This window comes from Phaenicophaeus curvirostris, chromosome 2, assembly GCF_032191515.1.
Source record: "Phaenicophaeus curvirostris isolate KB17595 chromosome 2, BPBGC_Pcur_1.0, whole genome shotgun sequence".
In the NCBI taxonomy this organism is placed as follows: Eukaryota; Metazoa; Chordata; class Aves; order Cuculiformes; family Cuculidae; genus Phaenicophaeus; species Phaenicophaeus curvirostris.
In genome coordinates, this window is record NC_091393.1 from 103,880,692 (window position 1) to 103,904,411 (window position 23,720).

At 37.3% G+C, this 23,720-nt stretch overlaps 1 protein-coding gene across 12 annotated transcripts in view; it reads left to right on the forward strand.

The window, feature by feature from the left end:
- Positions 1-23,720, forward strand: part of CCDC88A (coiled-coil domain containing 88A) — an 80,615-nt gene that overhangs the window by 16,206 nt on the left and 40,689 nt on the right. For all 12 annotated transcript variants that reach the window (XM_069850239.1, XM_069850240.1, XM_069850242.1 and 9 more), the window contains exons 3-11: positions 4,986-5,094; positions 9,202-9,271; positions 13,721-13,779; positions 14,519-14,602; positions 15,161-15,301; positions 15,808-15,977; positions 19,768-19,849; positions 20,467-20,625; positions 23,215-23,361. In XM_069850239.1, coding sequence (XP_069706340.1) covers positions 4,986-5,094; positions 9,202-9,271; positions 13,721-13,779; positions 14,519-14,602; positions 15,161-15,301; positions 15,808-15,977; positions 19,768-19,849; positions 20,467-20,625; positions 23,215-23,361 — 1,021 coding nt within the window. The remainder of the gene's footprint in view (positions 1-4,985; positions 5,095-9,201; positions 9,272-13,720; positions 13,780-14,518; positions 14,603-15,160; positions 15,302-15,807; positions 15,978-19,767; positions 19,850-20,466; positions 20,626-23,214; positions 23,362-23,720) is intronic.

Genomic DNA, 23,720 nt, shown 5'->3' on the forward strand with positions numbered 1-23,720 from the left:
GTCCAAATCTTCCTCTCTCCAATTTATAGCCATTCCCCCTAGTCCTATCACTACAAGCCTTTGTGAACAATCCCTCCCCAGCTTTCTTGTAGCCCCTTCAGGTACTGGTAGGTCACTATAAGGTCTCCTCGGAGCCTTCTTGTCTCCAGGCTGAACAACCCCAACTGTCAGCCGGTCCTTGTATGGGAGGTACTCCAGCCACACTCCTACACCACCTAGACAGACAGGTCTGTGGGGCTGGATGGAATCCACCCAGGAGTACTGAAAGAACTGATTAAAATGTTCACCAAGCCACTTTGCTTCCTTCATCAGCCGTCCTGGCTAACTGGGAAGACCTCAGTTTACTGCGGATTAGCAAATGTGATGTCCACCTACAAGAAGGGCTGGAAAGATAATCTGGGGAACAACAGGCCTGTCAGCCTGACTTCGGTGCAAGCTAAATTATGGAACAGATCATCCTGAGTGCCATCGCACAGCGTACACAGGACAGCCAGGGGATCAGGCCTAGTTACCATGGGTTTAGGAAAGGCAAGTCCAGCTTGAGTAACCTTATCTCCTCCTATGACAAGGTCATGTGCTTAGTAGACAATGGAAATGTTGTGGATTTTATCCACGGAGACTTTAGTTAAGGCTTTGCCACTGTCTTCCGCAGCATTCTTCTGGAAAAACTCGTTACTTATGGCTTGGATGAGTGTACTCTTCACTGAATGAAAAACTGGTGGGTGCCTAAGCTCAAAGAGTTGTGGTGAAAGGAGTAAAATGCAATTGGCAGCTGGTCACAAGCAGTGTTCCCCAGGGCTTGGTGTGTCTGTTTAATAGCTTTATCAATGATCTAGATGAGGGAATTGAGTGCACTGTCAGTAGATTTGCAGATGACATCAAGTTGGGTGGGAGTGTTGATCTGCCTGAGGGAAGGAAGGCTCTACAGAGGGACCTGGACAGGCTGGATCAATGGGCCAAGGCCAACTGTATGAGGTTCAACAAGGCTCAGTGTTGTCCTGCACTTGGGACACAACAACCCTATGCAACGCTACAGGCTTTGGGGATGACTGGCTGGGAAGCTGCCGGGTAAAGAAGGACCTGAGGTGTCAATTGACTGAATATGAGCCAGCAGCATGCACAGGTGGCCAAGAAGGCCAACAGCATTCTGGTCTTTATCAGAAATGGTGTGGCCAGCTGGAGTAGTGAAGGGATTGTGCCCCTGTACTTGACACTGGTGAGGCTGCACCTTGAATCCTGCGTTTGGTTTTGGGTCCCTCAGTACAAGAAGGACATTGAACTGTTTGGGCATGTCCAGAGAAGGGCTGTGGAGCTGGGGAAAGGTCTGGAGAACCAGTCTTGAGGATCAGCTGAGGGAACTGAGACTGGAGAAAAGGAGGCTGAGGGGAGGCCTTATCACTCTCTACAGCTACCTAAAAGGAGATTGTGGTGAGGTAGGTGTTGGTCTCTTCTCCCAAGTAACAAGTGATGAGAAGAAATGGCCTCAACTTGTGCCAAGGGAGGTTTAGACTGAAAGAATGGTGAAGCATTGGAAGAGGCTTCCCAGGGAAGTGGTTTGAGTCACCATCCCTGAAGGTGTTTAAAAGACGTGTTGATGTGATGCATAGAGGCATGGTTTAGTGATGGACTCAACGGTGCTACATTAGCGTTTGGACTCAATGGATCTTAAGGGTCCATTCCAACCTAAATGGATTGTGATTCTAAATGTGCAAATGGCAGTGTTGACAAAGGTGTGGAACTGAGGACTTGTGTCCTAAGAAATCTTGGGCTCTAACTGCCCATTTCTAGCCTCCTCCATACAGATATTCTTGGCACTGATTGTTTCTTTTGTTCTTTAGGAATTTGTTTATGTGTTCGTTTCCCATTTGTAGTATTGGAATAGTAATAATTGGTCTTAAAAGTGTGTAAATATTTATGTTTGCATCCCATTATGAAGATATAGTGCTATGCAAATGTTCAAGTGTTTGTTCTTTCAAGAACTGTCTAAATTTTCTAGTACAGCTTTTGAAATGAGAAAGTATAAAGCCTGGGCTTTTATGGCATCTGTGTTTTGAATTCTTGTGGTTGCACACTAATTTTTGTGTTGATACTAAAACAAGCGCTATTACAATATCCAGGAAACTCCAGTGCCCTCTGTTTTGAGTGCTCTGAAGGGAGAGTTAACTAAAATGTATGGCTGTGGAAACGTTGCTGAAGATGATGAAAAGCCTAGAGATAATCCGATAGTCATTAAGATTAAAGATGAAGATTAAGGGCCCAAATCGGCCTTTTGGAGATATGAATGTAGAAATAGGAGATCTCTGTATGCCATCAGGGTAGCAGGATTTGTCCTGGATTTTCTCTTATGATTTTAACAAATTTGAATGAATTCAGTTTGGAGGGAGTTCAGTTCTGCACATCTGCAAAGCCTAATTGTTTTTTGGCCCATTTAGTTCCTCTTGAGCTACAGGTTGGCTGAATTAATAAACCCAAGGTGACATCTTAGTCACATACTTTTGGCTAATGTATTTTGAAATGTACTTTAATTGTTCATAGTATTTTTAGGAACATGGTGATGAGCATTGAGGAATGAGGCAGTTACCCATGTAAGAGTCCGTGTCCTAATTTTCTTAGATTTGGATTCATATAAACAAGGAAAAAGATGCTTAATGCTTTTCTTCTATAAATGAGGTGCATTTTATATATGATCTGATTTCCTTTCCCAGCAATGTTTTTGCTATGTTAGTTCTATTCATGCTTATATGCCAAGAAGTTCCGATAGTAATAAGCTGAAGAAAAAACATAAGTATATATTTTAAAAAATTACAACATGCTAAAACCTAAGAAAGCTGTGAAAGGTAAACAGAAGTTCATTTAAGCGACTTAAATGAAAAACACATTAATCTTGTTTATAGCGACGCTCACACATAGAGCACGTGAAGCTACTGAAGCGATAAATTGCATGGAAGTAAATCATGACACTACTGTGTTCAGTGGAGTAGAGGGAGTAGCTCATTTTTGGGGATTGATAGTTTACTTACACATTGTGGTAGAGTGGAGTGTCTGTATAGAGAAGTATTAGTCGTGTGTATATCGCTGATCTTATGGATTACTTACATGTAGTTTGTTTAGAGAAAACATATCTGTTCTGTATGATGCATGCTCTTTTTGTGATGTTCTCTGCACCGTCTACATTTTCTGTGCATCAGTAGGATGTGTCTTACAGGTTGCACGTCCTGGCAGTCCTGCCAAGACAATTCATGGTGACCTGTAACTTGCTCAATTCGGTCTCCTTCTAAGGAACTCTGCAGGAATACACTGTGATGGATAGGCAGTTCGAATCTCTAGGGGCAGATACACCTGTGTGTCACCTGGCAGTACTATAGGCCAAGGTCATTGGTGCAAGGCCTATGATGAACCTTTGCATGCTGTGTAGAACCTAGGTGATTCATCTGTGGGAAAAGTATAAATATAGACTTCCCTAAAGTGTGACTCTAAAACTGCAGCATCATCTGTACCATGCACAGAATAACTACGCCTTTTAGCCAATGCATGTACTAAAAAATCGAAGAATTAAGGCTTTCTTGGCAGTGATGTTTCTCTTCCCTCGATATTTGGTTGTGTCCACTACAGTGTTCAGGTCACTTCAGTATTATAGGAATTTACTCCTCTTTGTGCATTTGGTTACTGAGTATAATCCTTTGTCTGTACGTGTTGTTATTGAATTTCGTTATACTGCTGTCAAACTGCTTTTGCACTTTATCAGGATGTTCTCAGTCATCATAGTGTTTTTTGAAGTTTTTCTTCTACTCCTCACAATTTTTGCCAGTGGCAGTTCTGCTAAGAATATTCACTATTCCATTGTCTAAATCGTTAATGACAGTGTTGAATAAAACAGAGCCAGCAGGCGCACACCCTTGCAGGAACCTTCAGTTTGACACTGAGAAGTTGGTGGTTTCTTGTTTGAGTGCAGCATTCCAGCCAGCTGGACATTTATCTGACAATAACATCGTTAAGCAGTACAATAATATAATTAAATATCAAAAGTTGTGTTGTGCAATTGTACCCAGTAGCTTTGTAGAAGTTAAGAATCTTCACGTTGGCCATCTCATGAATTCCATAAGCCTTTTACGAGGTGTTGTGGAGTAGTTGCATTGGTTCTGAGTTGTTTTCCTTGAAAGATCACAATGAATGGTTGTCGTGCAGTCTTGTATGTGTTAATAACTTGGTATGTTATGAGGTGTTGAAAAAGAATGACTCATCTGCATTTCCTCAGATCTTTTCTACTTCTGGAGTAAAAAGGGATTGATTTCCTCTCTGAAGCCAAGACAAATGAGATAAAAATCTGGTAGCATGTGAAAGTACATGACAAACCCCACTTAATAACCCCTTTGTTGACAGAGTTGCATCATCTGTAAATAAACTTAAAATAATTTAGTGTATGCTAACATAAATGTTAGCGTGATGTAGTTCATATTCTTTGTTGTTCTAAAAGTGAAAACTTATATCCTGTTTGTGGTTCATGATTGTAAAATAGCATCCTATAGTGTTTCAGTATATAGACATTTGTTAATGTAGCCTGTCTGAATTCTCTTACTTGTAATTGTCTGCATCATCAAGAATGATTCGTGATGCCTGCAGTATGTGCTGGAACATTTATACGGTAGCTGTGTTCTGCTTTCTATATTCCATCAGATATGGGGCTGCTTGTGGAGAAGTGTAGAGCCACAAAAACCTTATTTTCTTTCTCTGGTAATAGTAATGAGTGATCCCAATTATATACTGCATTAACAACCCCAAAAGGTGCTCATCTGGCTGTCCATGCCAGAGACAGATGCCTTTGGCAGACACTCCCACAACTCCTTTTAACTTGTGGAGGTAAAAAACATGGCATGATAATGAAGACTAGAAGTTGTTATGTGGCACTTTCTGTATAAGAAAAATGATATAGTAAAGCTTTAATGATTAATGTTCACTATGTTTAATTTATTTTAATTTTTTTTCAGTAATCCAAAGTCTGCTAATCAGAGGATAAACAAAAAAGTAAACAATGATGCATCGTTAAGGATTCAGAATTTGTCAATTTTGGTGAAACAAATAAAAACTTATTATCAGGTCAGTAATTTTTTCTTGTATTATGTTTTGCTAGAATCATTTCTAAGTATTCTTTTATAGCTTTACCTTTAAGAATAACAAAAATAAGATTAATATCTTGAGATACTTGTATGGATGGTTGATTCTAAATCTGGTCATATATCTTATCACACAATTTACAGCTGTAGTAGTAGTCTGGAAACACATGGATGCGATGTTATGTTTATATAATTGATATTCTGTGTCTTTGATTGCTCATACGTATAGTACATTAAGCAGTATTGGTTGGTGTTTTCTGAATTGAGGCGAGTTCTGTGACTATGAGAGAAATTATTAACTGTGCATTTAGCCTTATCAATGGCATCTTTGTAAGAAATATGTGATAAAATGTGAAAAAACTCGAATTACTTTCATTTTCAGTAGGAAAGAATCAGTGAGGTGATAATAATGCAATAGGAATTTACAGTAAATTCTATGATATCTAATTTAGACCTGTAAAATAGCCATTGAAGTTTTGTGGTCTGTACGATAAGTAAGAGCTGGTACTATGCCTTCTAGATGCAGAGCTTGGATAGAGTGGCATACCCATGGACATGCTGTAGTAGCACACTGCAGATATCAGCAGTGTCCCTTATAGCATGCCTTTTAGTGCCCTTCCAGTTTCCTACACCTTTCTGCTAGGAGGGCCTGGGTCTGGAAGAAAACCTGCTTTAACCTGCCTCTCATAGCATGTGCATCATGACAGAGCCTGCACTGTTGTCTGCATTTCCTCGTGTATGCACAGAGTGTATATTCTCAGAAACTCCAGGGTACAGTGAAGACGCTCAGCTGTCACTGCAGCGGCTGGCCACTGCACAACTCTCTAGCTGGCACTTTGTGTGCGTGCATACCGCACAGCATTGCTTTTCGTGGCAGCTGCTGCATGTGGGTGTACATTCTACCTGCTGACACGCGTATGCTTTTCCATTTCCTGATGGTGGTCATTTTCGACCAGGCATCAGTGTTTCACAGTTTGTGCAACAAAAGGCACAAACACTGACAGGATCGATCTTCGTTTGAATACAAAGCTTTTCCTGTACTGCTGTGGCCATGCGCTGTCAGCTGCACTATAAGAGTGCCGCAGTATCAGGCAGAATTGATTGCGTTTAGGTAGCTTATCTTTGAATGATTCAGGGTTGTGAGTGTTGCTCCAAACCTTTGTGTTAGAATAATTTATTATAGCTTTTTAAAAATAGAAGTGTTTCAAGTTTGCCCTATATAAGTGTAAGCTGTAGAAAACTACATACACCTTTATCCCCTTTTCCCTCCACAGTCTCTTGGGCTTCCAGTATTGTGAGGTGCCAGCCTTTTTGGACAGTGCAGGTGGGAAACTTAGATTGCAGGTCTGACATTTTAGTAGGAGCAAAAGTATTTAGTAGCCTAACTGCACAACTTCAGATGGCTTTTGCACATGTTGATGTTCACTTAGATACGCCCACAGGTATGCAGGGAGCCTTATGCACAGTGGCAGTTCATTCGCTTTGGAGAGGAGTGTTAAAAGATGAGCTGTAAGCTTCGTTTTCTCTCAGGCTTAGTGCAGCGCGGCAGCCAGTATTTTCTCACAAGGTTAGAAAGGCAGCACAGCAAACTTGGTTTCAAGAAGGGGTCAGTTTAGTTCCTGTCACCTGTGAAACTACCCAAGGCAGAAAAGCTAGTTCCTGATGGCTACCTCTATTGGAGAGGCCTTTCATAGTATGAGGTGTGCCTTGGACAAGGTGAGCTTCTGGCAGCTGTTGTGTACAGGCATTGTGTGTGGTGTATGTTCCAAGTGGGATGCCTGAGATCTGAGAGTAATGGAACGTGGAAGGTAGTCACTGTACTGAGGTATGAGATTTAGGATTAGGATGAGATTGAGGAATGAGATGAGGGGGAATGGTTTTAAGCTGAAAGAGGGGAGATTTAGATGAGATAGTGGGAAGAAATGTTTCCTGTGAGGGTGGTGAGGCACTGGCACAGGTTGCACACAGAAGTGGTGGCTGCCCCGTCCCTGGAGGTGTTCAAGGCCAGGTTGAATGAGGCTTTGAGCAACCTGATCCAGTGGAAGGTGTCCTTGCCCATAGCGCGAGGTTGGAACTGAATGATCTTTAAGGTCCCTTCCAACTCAGACTGTTCCGTGACTCTCTGTTTGATTAATGTCTGAAATATTACAGTATAAATAAGATATTAATGGATATGGAGATTTTTAATTTTTAGCATTACATTATCCTAACTCTTAAAACTTTCTATTGTGAACTTGTCCATGCTAGTTTATTCCATGTGTTTTTATAACATCTGGGGGAAACAGTGTTGTATACATACTCGTCAAAAAACCTGCTCTGATAGAGTGTAACATTCAAATTAAGATGTTATATTAGGTCATGCAAGTTTTCTGATTAGTGCATCATCTTCATTCTTCTTTCTAATTACAGTTGTTGTCTTTTTGCAATTAAGCTGCTGTACTTCCTGACAGCATCACCAAACTCCTACTAGACCCCAAACTGTCTTTTGAGCCTACACGTTTCCTGGTAGCGTGAGAGTGTGGATTTGTTCTCAGCAGCTGATTCTGGAGAAATTATCCCCCTTTAAGTTTTGGTGGGCTTGGGAGGTTTAATAGTGAGGTTGCACGACTCCCATGGGTGCTCTGTCAGGCTCATTTGACAGATGATATGTGAGTCTTTAATAAGTGCTAACGAACCCTAAAAGTCTGTACAAGAAAGGCAGAATTTTGTAAACAGGCTTAGTTTATTTTTTCAGGTTAAACAACAGTTAAAAGAAATGTGACACAGAGGTTCCAATTTCAGCTCATTAATAGAAGCAGCCATTTCAAAAGTAAATACAAATTGAGAGCAGGTGCAGCCAGGTTACTGATGAAGTTAACAAGGTGTGACAGAAAAAGGTGGGAGATGGCTTTGAAGCAAGGTAGAGGTGTTGTAAGAAAAGAGGTGATAAAATCATTAGTCCTTAGAGGACCCATTTCTTGGTTACCCCTGCTTGTGCTGTGCTTCCCATATGGGTATTTTCTCCCTGCTTATAATTTCTCTTAGGCATGTGCAGTGCATGTACCTATTTTTCAGTCTAGTATTAATGAGTTCAGATATATTTTTTGTTGTCCTATATTAATTGCTGAGAACTTTGAAGTATAGCTAATAATTTCCAGAAGTGTTTTTCAAGTAATACTGTGAGTTTTCAAAGTTGACAAAATGAATTGACTTATGGTTTTGGCTTACAGTACAACACATAATATGTGACTTTTCAACGTAAAGCAATGGTTCTGGAATACGTTGCTTTTGAGTATGGACATTTTATGTATTCGTGAATCTGTCACTGTAGAAAAACAAAAAGTGGGACTTCAGAGCTGCTGATAGGATGGCATCTGCTATGAATAAACATCTGGGAACAGGAGGAAGACTATTCTGCTTCAGAAGAATTAGGCTCTGTCTAGACTGGGGATTTGACCTGATTACAGCCATTACTGACTGACAGAAACTGCCCATTGACAGAGTCTGCAGAATAGATAGGCAAAGCTGCTGCTCGGGCGTGTAGGACTTAGCAAACTAAAACTCTGCCTGATATCACAAATAGGATTTTGTACCTCTATATTCAGGCTTGTCCCAGCATAACTGCAGCAAACCCCACGTAATTTTTACACCCATGTTTTGGCAGCCGTGGAGAATGTGGACATGAAGTAGACGAAACTGATCTTTCATACTATAAATGCAACTTAGACCAAATAAAAAAAATTTACCAGTAAGATGGTCAGAGAAACATGAGCACTAATAATTTAAAGGAATTTTACTACATTCTGAGGCACAGGATTTATTTGGCTAGCCAGCTCGTTGCCATGAGAGGATTTTACTATGTTCAGAAGATCTTGCAAACTAGTAAAACACAGCTTTTGTAGAAGTAGTTCATACTTGTAAGTTTTTTGATTTTTGTTTGTTTTTTTTAATTAGAGTCCAGATAATTAAGTATTGAAAGTGTGCGTATTAAGACCTGAAAAATGTTAAACTCCTAATGTAATACTAATTTCTCTTTTATGGTGGTTAGTATTTGATGTTTACTTTTGTTCAATGCATATGATTTAAGTAATATTTTAATTAACTTTTATAGGAGAATTTGCAGCAGTTGATCATGATGTCTTTGCCAAATGTATTAATAATTGGCAAAAATCCTTTTTCTGGTAAGTTCGTTTTTAACTAAGGTGAAAATTTGCATTGGTGTAATAATTTGTATTATTTCACAGGAACTATAATTCATATATAATTAAGCTTTTCAACAGAAGATTGTGTAAATACTTGTAGCAAATAAGTGGTTTAATAAGTAACATTTTTTTTGCACCGAAGGTCCACACCTTACAAAAATGTGTTCTGTCCAAACCTCAGCACTGGCTGTCATTAGCATTTATACTGAAGTGAGAGTGCATTTCCAGGCAACCAGTGAGCAACTGATATGACAAAGTGTACATTTCATGTATTCCCAACTACTACGCTTGCAAATTTATTTACCTGGGCCACCCATGAGAAAATTGGCAGTTCAATGCATCTCACTTGATCCAACTCCTAATCCTTGTTTTTTCTTCCCCAAAACTCTCCTGCTTCACTTGCATCATTATCTGAAAAATACTGCAATTACAATTTTGCTTTCTTCTGTGAACTGACGCTGTCTTCTCCATGCTCCCACCTTCTCTGCTTCCAGCTCTGAGAGTTGCAATTTTCAGACCAAGAAAATTAGCCTGTGTGGACCCAGCTGACTATCCACAGCCACTTGGAAATCTCTGCACCATGCTCTCAATTCCAGAAGCACGGAGCAGACACACCTGGCCTGCCTGGAGCCACTATGGATTGGGCAGAATTTATTTACTTGGGTCTAATGTGTCCCAAGTGTTCCACTTCTGATGTTCTAGCACCTCAGCAGAGAGGTTAGGAACTACTCTAACAGGCTGTGTAGCTTCCCCTGGCTTTTTTTATTTATTTAAGATGTCTTTTATGCCATGCTTCCGTGTCTGTGAGGCAAGATTTTTCTCATGAGCTAGAAGAACCATCTATGTTACCTCACTTTTCAATTCCAGGGTTCATAACATTGATACTTTCCATCTTCCATCTGCATATATCCCATTTATGTAGGTATCTTGATTTAAGTTTTTTAGGTTTTACTTTCTGCTTTTGAATATTGCTGCTTTTGCTTCTGAGGTCACAGCCTTTTAAGTTTTACTATGTGCAGATGCTGTAATCTATCATATGCACCAAGAAATGTGAATGTGGTCTGTCCTAAAAGAATAGAATCCATCGTTCTTTTTATACTTTTGTTCCAGACTTTTACTTAAGGTTTTCAAAAGACTCCATGGATTTGCCTAGACACCAGATTTAGTGGAAAAAGAGATTAAGAAAAACAGGTCATTGTACTGTTTCTGTACTGATGATTTTTATTCTCTTTAAGATACTGAGACAAAATATGCCTTAGTGACATTGTTTAATATAAGACAAATTTTTATTAAAACTGGACTGCAAAACCCCACAAAGATAATGTGGTGCTCAGTTGTATACATAAAAAATGATGCTTTAATTGTTTGTAAGAAAGCTTCTTCCTGTGGTGGGACCTCGGCTAAGTCTATTTAGCTTTTGTGGTTCAGCAGCTGGAGCCTCTGGTGGTGGATGCATTGCTCTCCTGTAAGGATGTTGTTGGATTTGTGAGAAAATGCAGACTTTACTGTAGTATATCCCACATGCAACCCCCGCCTTATTATATACACACAATACTCTTGAAAATGTTTCAGATTCCTGCCTGAGTTCAGCATAGAGTTTGATCTGCATCGGAAGATAGACCTGTTTTCTTGGTTTCCATCCGGAACTTTTCCCCTTTGAAATATAAGACTGCTTTTAATGTGTCAGCTTGAGGAGGACCTCATCCCTGCAAGGATTTTTAAGCTTTCGTTGATGTGGTGGGCAAGTGTAGCGAAATCAAACCTTGATAACCTTTTGAGAGGCTTACTATGTCAGTCCAACTGCATCAAGAGAAGCCCCCACAGTAACATTGATTCTTTGATAACGATTAGGATTTGGTCCACTGAAGCTTAGGCTCTAGCTGTGATTTTTTTCAGGAATGCCTCCCAGTTTTTCCCCTTTGCACTACTTTGCATTTAGAAGATGACAAATTGCGGAAGATCTGCTAAGATTTCAGGAAGAGAAATGTGTTTGAGTGTATCAGAGGCAGTTGTGTAATCAAGGAAAATGCAGATAGAATGCTGGATTTGAAATTTGGTAAGAAAGGTCATCAAGAAACATTTCAGATAGGCTAATTGGCAGGAAGCCAGTTTGAGGAGAAAACTGAAGGAGAAGAGCTACAGGGTATGATTGTAAATGTTAAGTTAAATTACAGAGAAAAAGGAAAAGGACATAATGACGAGTCAAATATTCTTTAAGGGGGGAAGTGGAAAGATTAAAAACAGTTCGTATTTCTGAGGGAGCAAGCTAGGGAAGGATGGATGGCTACAAAAGATACGAAAGGCAGGGTTAAGAGTGAGTGCAGGGAAGATTAAAGGGTACAGTAGGGTAGGGACGAAGTTCAAGAGGCAAGTTGGAAGGTATAGAACAGAACGATCTGTTTCTGTGTTGCTAGTGCAGAAAAAAGAAGAAAAACATACAAGATAATAGGTAGCAGTGGGAAGCTGAGGTCATTCAATATTTTGCTATGTTTCTTCAGGGAATATGAGGAAGAGACAGGGAAATGGTATTTGGGTAGGCTTTTTAAAAGCCAGTTGAGATGCTAAAGCAGTATGCAAATGAGCATCCAAAGAGGAGTTTAGGAATAGCTTTAAAAAAATAGTGTGATGAATTTATTGGGATAAACAAATGTTCTGGGTAACCTTTATTGATTAGGACAGGTGGAATTCCCCTCCTTTAGCTGAAGTCGTGTGCTTCTGATGAAACACGTTCATTGATGGTTCCTGTGTAGAAGACTTCACAGCTCCAGACTTCGGGATCCAAGTCTGTATAAATGATTAAAGATCTCCCGTTTGAGTTCATGTTCTTTGTAACTTATCTACTTGACAGACCTCTTTTGAAAAATTTAAACGCCACATGTTCACTGGGATTATACATATCTCTCTCTAAAAGCAGCAGGTTGAATCAATGTTAAAAAAATACTCTCTATTTAATATTGTAATGCGCAGAGACCTGAAGCCATGAGAAAGGTGGAGAAGCTTAGCATGTGTCTCTTTGATCTCTGCTTTATGGCAGCAGGCTTGACTCTTTACTGAAACTTGTCAAAATCATTAAGAATTATGTATTCTTTTAGAGTTTTTCCCCAATTTCTTTTTGATTTCTGCTTTTGATTAAGATTATCTCATAGCTGTAACTTTTTGAGAAGGATTTTACATTTGCTTCACTTACAAAATACTGTAGAGGATCAAATCAAAGGACAATTTTTCAAGTGCTTGTAAGTGAATGGTTACATCTTTCTTATGTGGAGGTTCATCCAAAATAGATTTAGTTGCCCAATGTAGAAGATTGCAGACTGCCATTTCGGAAGGAAGGTTCTGGTTGAATTTTCTTTTAGATGCTTATGGTTGTCTTGTAATCACTGGAGATCATCTGTGATTACCAACAGAGTCCTTTAAAGAAAGGGATTTCAGTAACTTAGGTCAGTTTGAAGAAGGACTGTGCATACCCTTAGTATATGCTAGACATTTGAACTGAGTGAATCTCTTGGTGCTGATAGTAGTTACACCAACTGTATTGCAGAGTACACTTTTGCGGAATAAAGGTCAGATTTCCAGCCAGACCCAGCATAATTATGTTTGACAGCATAGCTTTTGTCTGGTTAGCTAAAAATGAAATAAACTATTGGCTGAAATTGGAGTATATTGTAGAGAGGATGCTATTAGGACCCTTTTATTTCTAGATGGCCCAATGGTTAGTGTTTTGTGTTTCAGTAAAGCAAAATGGTACATGACCATATAGAGTTTAATTCCAACTAGCCTAAGCTATTTTGCCATCCTTAAAGCATTTGCTTTATGGCATTTATATTATAGATACAGCATGTGTTTAGTAGCAGGATGAGGACATTTTGAATGTGAAAAGTAAGAAACAACTTTATTAATCTGTAAACACAGTTCTTTAAGCTTCTTTAGGAGATTAAGATGCTTAAGGTCAGATTTGGATATAAATTTTGATTTTTTAGATGTGTAGATGAATACCTAAGATAGCTTAGTGAAATAATTTAAATGAACTTGTCACCTAACTCTTAGTGCTTAAGGGTGGCAAATAATCTTAAGCAGCTTTGTAAATATCTCGAGATACCTGAGATTACAATTGAATGCTTAATTGTAGGTCTCCAGAGTGCTTTTTAAAATGTCACTTAAGTTTTGCTATACGAAGGGCTGCAGTGATGTTTTGTCCATTTGAAACCATTGTGGATGTTAAGCTATTTGTTAACAGCTGAAGTTGGCAGTTAAAAGGACTGAGTTGAAAGCTGGAAATACAGGGTTTTTAAAATATTTTTGCTTTCTAAACTAAGAAAAACTATTTTTCTAAAAATAGTGAGAAGGCTTGATGTTTGTTGAGGGGTAGGGGAAGAAACTCAAAAGTACCATTTCACTCCTACCATTCTTTTGTTCTTCTTTTCTTCTTAGAGCCAGGTACTGAAGAAATAAAAAAGCTCCTCCTGCTTTTGCTTGGTTGTGCAGTTCAGGTAGGTTTAACATAAGTTTGTATGAAATGGTTTAAGTGTTACCAACCTCTTTTCTCACTCTTACTGGGGTGGTATATAACTTTGACCTTCCTTCTGGTAGTGGTACTATTGCATTCCTTGAAAATCTCAATATCCTTACAAGTTGAAATGGCTATAGCTGTATACCTCTTACATTTTATTCTATGAATATAGCAAACTGTGTATGTAGGAGTTCTACCAGTTTATTAATTGTAATATTGCTAATTCACCTGATGCTGTAGGAAAGAAAGGAAGAAAATGGTTAAAGTACTGAAGAGTTATCTTGCAGATAACTGTTTTTGATGGGCTGCTGTTCTTATGAGGAAAACTTGCACTTTTCATCTAATTCAACTGAAAAAATAGATCAGTGGTTATGTTTTTAACAACTTAGATAAGCAACTTGAGTGCTAGAGGAGGACACTAGAAAAATACCTGTGGAACTCACTATCATAAAATTTTAATAAATAGTTATTTTAAGAAACTTCCTTCTCTCTTTTCAGCAGCTGTTTTTTCTTTTATAATTTTATCACTGTTGAAAGTTGTTATAATTACTGTAACATGACATGTTTATTGGTCAACAGAATCAATGGGTAAAAATTGAGCAATATGATGATTTTAATTTCAGATTTATCGTTTTTATCTCTTGGAATGACAAAGAAAGAATGAAAAGGCTTGTGATTTTATATATATATGAATATAAAATAAATATCTTTAATTTTAGTGTCAGAAAAAAGAAGAATTTATTGAAAGAATCCAAGGTCTGGATTTTGACACAAGAGCAGCTGTTGCAGCCCATATTCAAGAGGTATAGTGTTACTTTTGTGCTTTTAATTTTTTGGGAGGTGGAATGTTGTATTGTAAGAAAATTAATTGCATTTGTTCAAAAGTAAATCAGATACTTGATTTGTGTGTCTGTTGTTTTTAGTAAGCAAAAAAAAAGGACTTTATTTTTTAAATTGATTTACAAAAAGATTTCATGATCAAGCTCTTTTGGATTACATTGTTAAAACGGTACCAGGTATGCTGCTCCAAGAATTTTGTAGAACTACAGTGAATTTACTTGAGTGAAATTTTCTTATGCAAATTTATTCACAAAATATAATTCAAATCCCATGTATGTGATACATAATGGTTATTGTACTGTAGTCACCTTTTGCTCTTTATTTTGCCAGAAGTGCAAGGTGCTACTGTGAGGTAGATAAGAAGCTGTTCTGTAACATACAGTTTAATTTATTTTAAATCTTTTTTCATACCTAGTGTAGAGAATTTAACCCATAGAGTTTCAGCATTATTTTCTACTGCTTTCTTTTTACTCTTACAATTTAAGTAGGATGTTTTTTCTCTTGCATTTCATTCCATGTAGGTAACTCATAATCAGGAAAACGTGTTTGATCTGCAATGGGTGGACGTCATTGTATTGACACAAGAATATGTTGAACCTCTCTTGAAAAATATGGCAGTGCATTTAAAAAGGCTTATAGATGAAAGAGATGAGCACTCAGAGGTATGGATGTGGTTTGTTACTTAAGAAAAATAGAAGAAATAATTTTTTGAAAATGATACAGCTTACCAATTTTATCATTGGTATTTCAGTGTATGTTCTGTTTAAAGAAGGACTCCGTACTGCCCGAATGTAGTTAGCAGAGTCTGAAACAACTTTAAACAGCATTCATTGGTAGATGAAAATAGAAAATCCAAAACTATATCAGCTGAACTTTCATTACCCAATCCGTTCAAAGGGCTGATAATTTTGTGGACTTAAAATTCTAAATTTGTGCAGGGACAGGAGTTGGACTCAGTGATCCCTGTGGGTCCCTTCCAACTCAGGTAATTCTGTGACTTTATGAAGTGCATGTAGTGCTTCTAACTTATTATATGGCAAAACTTTGCCATTATTCTAGCTTCATTTCAGTCTTTAACTTGTTAAGGCAGTAGATTATATTAATTTTTGACATATAAATGAATGCAATTCTGTACTTTTTTTCTGTATATATTTTTTTAACCTCTTAGACTATCATAGAACTCTCAGAAGAACGGGACTGTCTCCGTTTTCTACCTCACGCATCAGCAGCACAATCACCTTGTGGATCTCCTGGCATGAAGCGCACTGAAAGCCGACAGCACCTGTCAGTAGAGCTAGCAGATGCCAAAGCAAAGATAAGGCGGCTTAGGCAAGAGCTGTGAGTATATCTAGGTTGCAGAAGTGTGGTGAGAGTTGTAGGGGATTAAAATCCTGTTCATCATGCACAATAGTAGTGCTCTGTAGACAAAGTCCTCATTCTTTCAAGTCTTAAATTACACTTGAAGTGTTTCGTTTTGGTTTGTTTTTTTTTAGTTATTGCTCTCAGGGAGTGTATTTTTAGCATGTAAGCATACTTGTAGACCAGTGCAACAAATACAACTCTTCATCCATTTGTCTTAATTTGTATTATGAATTCTATTGATGTTTTAACCACAAACATACTGAAATAGGTGAACTAGTGTAGTCTAATTTCATCTCTCTTGTACAAAGAACTTCCTGAAAGGCTAACTATGAGCAATCTGTCAAGTATGTTACAATACAATAATGGGCTCTTTGCTCCATGTAAATTGTTTTGTCTTTTAGAAATACTCGCAGCTAATCTAAAGCATCCTTGCCTTTTTCTTTTACATATTGTGTCCATATTGTTGTTTCAGAGGCAAGTTGTTTTTGCTTCCTCTATTGTTCATTATCACTAATGAATGTTGGGCTGTAGTTTTAATGTATCTGTGTTCATATACGATTCTAAAAGTAAAGCTTTGCAGTTGAGGCAGTTATGGAGTGACACACTCAAGAACAGGTGTATGGGACAGGCAGATGGGGACTAGAAGTAAGTGCTGTCTCCTGACCAGTCAAGGATTAGTAGCAAAACCATCCTTTTTGAAAGGAGGTAGTGCTGTAGTGATTCCTTATAGGCAGTATGATTAAGTTATGCGTTTCATGGTGGAAATACAGTGAGAAATAGTAATCTAAAATTCATTCACAGTGTATGAAACATTTTAATTTGTTGCAGATAGGAATAAAATTATCATTAGAATAATCTACTCTGTGTGTGTCCTCTTGCTTCTTTCTGTTAGAAGTTCCTTTGTCTGTACACCACCTCTTTGCTTGTGCCCTTCGGTACTGTTATGCTTCTCTCTGCCATGCCACTCTACACAGAAAAATAAAAAAAAGAAATAAAAGTGATGTAAACCTAACTCCACTAAGTCTCTTGACTTGCTGCAAACCTGGATGCAGTGAAACAGACTTTGAGTTTACTTGCAGAGGGTGGTTATTTATGACTAAGGAATAATGTAATTTGTAAAGTGAGTACATTTCAGAGCTTGGGTCAGTTATGTTTTCTTAACAGTTTGAAACTTGCTACATTCATCCAGTTATGGGAGTGCTCTCTTCTCTCCCTGACGGTGACCTCTTAGCTAAGAGGTATATTGCCCTCCTTCACCTCATCCAAGTACTGTGGAAAAGCAGTCCCGTTATAACAAAGATCTCTGTTTCTTTGTTTTTCATATTCTGAGGAGAGCCTTTTATATGTTTTCTGTTTTATGAAGAAAAGTGATTATCTTTCAGTGGGTACTTTGCTTCACAGTCTAGAAACAAATCTGAGCAGTAGTGCAAAGTTATTTAAAGAGAAGAGCAATAATGGGCAAATGGAGAATTTGATTCTCTCTATAGCAGTGTGTGACATTGTTTTAGCAGAGCGAAGTGTGTGCACTTTGAACTTGAAAAACAGATGTTAAATCTGAAGAGATACAATACGTACAGTAACTTGCCTGTAGTTTAGAAACAGCATAAATAAAGATTTTTAACCTGGCATATTTCGTGGAGAGAGGAGACAGGTAAAATGAAATCAGCAGTCAAAGGTAGCATAAGTCACAAAGATCAGCTTGCTGGTCTGCTCTTATCAGAGTTTGCTGGTCAGATCATCTCTAGCTGTCTGGATTAAGGATCTGATTGATTTACTCAGAGGATCCCCTTCCCCCACTACATCTTGGTCTTCACTAAGAATAGAGGACAAAAAGATATGGCTCTTCTTTTCTGATGTCTGTATTATTATGTGTCTACTGAAATCAGCCCGCCCAGGATATTCTATAAACAGCTGCACCAAGAAAATTAGTGAAAAAATTGCTGTTATTAGTTTGATTGACAGTTAATAGATAGTCTAAACAGTGAACACTGGTATGTTCTGTATAATTTAGTACAATCCTCTCTAGTCTGTAGCTGAAGCATGCAATTAGGGCAACAGTGATGGCTCAGAACATTCACATTTTGCACTCTATTTGAATTCAATTCGTAAATAAATTTCCTTTATGAGTAGCAGTATATTTAAAATACTAGGCTTTTATAAATTAATTTCTGTCTGTAGCATTTGGTACTAAATGCAGCATGTATTTGATAAATTTAAAATTAGGTTCATTCCAGAGTAGAAAATATTCAGCTTAAAATTTATCTATCATTTGGTTTTGGCAGTGAACCTTTGTATCTCATTTAATATGCAGTGTAGCTAATGTAATTTCTTACAAAAGGGCAGTAAAGATTATTTTTCAGTTGTGTGCAAAACAGCAATTTGAGGCTTGTAATATAGAAACTCTAGACTTGGAAACTGCTCAGTTAATTTTCTGTATTAGGTCCTGTGTTTTTCTGTGTAGAATAATACTATAGGAATATGACTGTCGATAGAAAACTTACGGTAATCTAACATAACACAATACATTTGTATTTCTGTATGGTTTCTGAGCACTTACGGAGAGGAAAAGCTTAGGTATCTGCTGTGGACAGTGATGTTCTCGTGGATGAACCCTTGTTTACTTGTAGGCTGTCAGCAACCTTTTTGAAACAATGTATAGTTGCAAAAAGATATGAGATTGGCTCATTTTTAAAGACCACTGTTCTAGTTTTGTTTAAAGCAAATATATTTTTGTTAGTATGATTACTTTGAGATTGCGTTATATATCCAGTCCATTAAATTCTCATTTCCTTCCTTTTCAACTTCTGTTTTGTTTCATACTTGTATTCCAAAATACTAAGTAATGTAGTAATGTGTTTGAATATGCAGTATATCTCTTAGGGGTATACAATTTTGTATGTGGCAGTTTTTTTCAAAAGTGGGTAGTATTTGTTCTGAAGTGCATTTTTATTTTGAACATTAGATGTTCTGTGTTGTTAAAAGCATTAAGCATTTCCTCTGCATTTAGTCATTGTTTGACAAACTCATTTTTTAACAAACTAATCTCAGCACTCAAAAAATTAAAGTGTTAGCTGGAAGTTAATGAGTCATGTAAGAATTATAGTATTCTATGGCAAATTGGTTTTATTACAAATTTCTGAATAGACTAAAATAGATACTGATTTTTTCATAAAATTCATTGTACATTTCATAAAATTATTAAGGCTCTTAAGAAGTATCTCTTCGTCACGAGTAAAGGCAGCTGAAAACCCTGATTCATCTCTAAGAAAAAGAAAAATTACAGAAGTACTTTTACCTGGTCTGTTACAAGATGAATCAGTGGTCGTTGTCTGGTTCTCCTCAAAAAATATTTGGACCTTTTGAATGTTTATTTCAAAATTATTCTCAGTTTCCTTTTGGATGTGAATCTCCTGATACACATTCATGTATATTGCCTGTTTGGTTTTTTTTTTACAAAAAAAATTACTTATCGTAAAAAAATTCCTTATTACACTCTTAGGATTTCTGCTTCGTTTAAGTAGAAAATCTTAATGAACAACATTTTAAAGGTCTACAAAAAATCTGAGTGAATTTACAAGATTATATATAGACTGAAACCTAAAGAATATTGAAAGCTTAATAGCCATATCCAAGTTTTACACTCTGTCCATGAAATTCTGGATTAAATAAGGGAAGTCTCACAAATCTTAGTATTTTGTTCTTAAATGAGATGATAATTAGCAAGTTTTGCAGTCATATTTAACTGTTTTGTGTTTTCTGTATTAAGTGAGGAAAAGACTGAGCAGTTGCTTGACTGTAAACAGGAACTCGAACAGATGGAAGCTGAACTCAAGAGATTTCAGCAAGAGGTATGGGGTTTGTGAATCTATGATTTTAAAAAGGTTGCCACCACCAGAACAAAACCTCCGCCCTTTTTTTTTGTGTTAGGAAGTATGTTTCATGCATTTTTTTATTTTGCGCTTTGAATGTGATCTTGTGTCATTTATTCCTTTATTTGGTCTAGTGTTTGTGAAAAATATTCTGAATTAGGTTAGTATTCCTTCTCTTAACTTTTTTTGTTTCTACATTCATGAAATTTACCACCAATATACCCTGTGAGTGTGCATGTGCTGAATATTTCTCAAACACAATGCTGTCAAATTTTGCCTGGTTTTCTTTATACTTTGAGTCTGAATCATTTCTTGTTACAAGTATATAGAATTACTCAGGGGTCATTTGAGATTATTATCGTAGAAGAAATGCAAATATGTACACATCTCTCCTTGAAAAAGGCCAGCATGGTTTTTCTGGAAATACATGATCTGGGGTGAGCTTCTAAAATATATTTGTCCTTACCTTTCTCAGAATTAACTTATGATATCCCTCTACATTACTTCTGATTTAAATAATGTAGCAGATATGTTATCATTTTGCATGTACTGTCCAGTATTCTTGCCTGTAATTCCTGTATTTTCTTATTTTCTAGAACATGAATTTACTCTCAGATGCCCGTTCTGCCAGAGTGTATAGAGATGAATTAGATGCTCTTCGTGAGAAGGCAATTCGAGTCGACAAGCTTGAAAGTGAAGTCAGCCGGTATAAAGAGAGGCTGCATGATATTGAATTCTACAAAGCTAGAGTGGAGGTATAGTAAGGAAAAAAAATACTAAATAACCGTCATTTCTTGTTTGATGTGGCTTTTTCAAAGTTGTTTTGATGGCTTAAACATTGGGATGTTAAAACAGTGTTACAGCTTCTTGCTCTGGGACATATGATAGTTTTTCTGGATTCTCTCTGAATTCATAGTTTTCTTAAAACTGAGTCCTTAAAACAGGTTCTTGCACACTAATTACAGTTTTACCAGTTCTGAAAACAGCGGAAAGATGACTTTTCTCTACACCTTCTAATATAGCAACTCCTAAGCAACAACTCAACGTTGTGATCTGTGGTAACCTCCAGATTTTCTTCCCATGGAATAGCTACACCAGCCATCATGCGAATTCCCCAGTGTTCTAGTTAGTGCATGTGAAAAGTGTCGTGATACTAACGACCCATGATATAGTATCCTCTGGAAAGAGGCTTCTTTCTTTGAATGTTTAAAAGTTAAAGCCTTTTAATGAACATGTGCTTCATATATTGCAGCATAAAAAAGTTACCGCTAATAAAAGCTACTATTGCTTAGAGGGAAAAAACTGCAAGGCAAAACCCAAGTCTTTTTAATGTTCCATTGTAGATCCTTCAGCCAAAACTTCTCATAATGGCTTTAGTCAGAAATAAAGCCTATGAACTGACATGGGTGCTATTAGCTTTTTAATTGGAAATGAGATGAGTTGTTCTTCCAAGAGGACTACAGCATAAAAATGTTAGCAAAAGGTTGTAGTGAGAGATAAGGTGCGTGGTGCAGATTAAAACTTTGTTAAAAGGGCTTTAGACATTGCTGAAAAAAAATCCTAGTTCCCAAGACACTTTTTTTTAAGATGACTAGTTTTTTAGCCTTGTTTGTGGGGATTAATTTTGTCATCTTACTGTGTAATGTGGAATTAGCTGATGAAATTTGAAGGAACTTCCTCAAGATACACTGAATAAATACCTTAACAGCTGTCACTGAAACACCCATTCTTGAGGATGCTCCAGAGTTGCCTTCATGTGCAGCTTAAAAACAAAGGCTGGTAACTGCTTTCCAACACTGTATCTTTTCTCAGTGCTGGACATACTGTAAACAAGATATTGCTGCACAGCTTGAGCTCAGTGATAGAGGTCCAGTGCTGTGATTGTATCATCAAATTTCCTCAGAGTTGTTAGCTGTTACCTATATATCAGATAATAGGTTAGCACACATGGGTCTGTTGGGAAATTGGGTTCCGTGAGTGGTGAACATTATTATCTATTGCCTGTGTGTGTGGAAAACTTTGCATGTGGGCTATTTGAAAATTAATGACTTTATAAACTGTATCTACTACTACTGTTGTAAGAGGAACTGAAAGCATGTGGTTAAAAAAATGGTGAGAAGAGATTAGTGTACAGGATTGGAAAACAGTGGGAGTTGCATTTTCATAGAATGTTGAAATTAGTAGAAAACCTAAAATTTGCTTCCGTGTGTCATAAATTGTAAGCTATCTAATTTTTCAAGCATGCTTGAATAGAGACAAATGTTAATTAGTTGGTTTTCCTTCATAAGAATAATTATAAGTTAACCTAATATTTGCGTAGGGAGGAGTATGAAGGATAAATGTTTATATGCTGCATTCACTGATCTTTTTTGAGATTTTGCAGCTGACTGCGTGCTGAAGTTTGAAAGGTTTTGACTTTATATCATGAGTAAAACTGCCAATTATATGGTTTTGCGTATTATTATTTTCAGCAGATGCCATTAAAAAAATCCTCTATGTACATAATGAAAGCTGTTTAGGACCTTTGAATGTGACTGGTTATATTTTAAGAGTGTGATTGCATTTTCAGCATCACGTCCTGAGCTTGGGCTAAAGTCAGTTTGTCCAATGGCTTGTAAAAAAGAGTTCTCTTAAGTTTTGTTCTTCATTTCCTGCAGCCCAAAGATTAGGGAGTTCAGTCTGATAATAAGGTAAATTATGGCTTGAAAGGAGCGTCTACATCCATCTCCAGTCTTTGACAGTGGCCAATAGTAGTTGCTTAGAGGAGAGTGAAAAAGCAGGGCAGGCACTTGGTGATATGTTCCTAATGTGCTCTCCCAGCCTCCAGCAGCATCTACCCTTGAAAATCCTGCTCAGACGTGACTTTTTGCCTTTCCTTTGCATGAACTAGCTTACTTCTCAACACATGTAAGCCTTTTCATCTACAAAATCATGTAGCAATATTCTCTACAATTCAGTTACATGGGGCGTGCAGTATTTCTTTTTGGTTTTGTAGCCTGCTGCCTGTAATTTTTATTTGAGCTCAGCCTTTTGCTGTAGTCCGCATACATGCAGTGCATCTTTCCAGAGCAGAGATATTTATGGTTTCATTGTAATTATGAATTCCTTATTTATTCTTAATGGATTAGGGACTATTTAATTTCTCTTAAGTTATGTAGAACTTTCTTCTCATAAGTTATATTGTGAAATTGCTGTAAATTTGTTTTTGTAAAAAACTTGTTACAGCTTCCGAATGAATGTTTTATTAGAGCAATGTTTCTAAGACTAGTTATGATGTGTATTAAAGTTTTATGAATAAGGAAGTACTTCTGTTGTGAGATTTTTTTTGTGCTTAATTCTCACAGGAGTTAAAGGAAGACAATCAAGTGCTGCTAGAAACAAAGACAATGTTGGAAGATCAATTAGAGGGGACCCGAGCCCGTTCTGATAAATTACATGAGTTAGAAAAAGAGAATCTACAATTAAAAGCCAAATTACATGATATGGAGATGGTAAGTGTAAGTGGAGGATGACAAAGACGCTGTTGTGCATTGAATTTCATTGCCATTTTTAATAAAAGAACTTCCAGTCAAAATAGTGGGGGAGAGGAGGAAGGTATGTCTTGATTTACTAACACTTTTCAGATATGGTTTCCTGTCATAGCTTTGGTTCTGCCTAGAGAAAGAAACGTTGCAAAGGCAGTAGTCTTCCTCAAGGCAGTACAGTGTTTAATGGGCTAGCTAAAAAATGATAGGAACTTTTTTTATGTGAAGATAGTTTTTTGTCACTTACATACTTAAAGGGATTATTAATGTTTCAAATTCTGGCAGTGTAGTGACATGTATCAGAAGGTTATTCCCAAAATAATTTG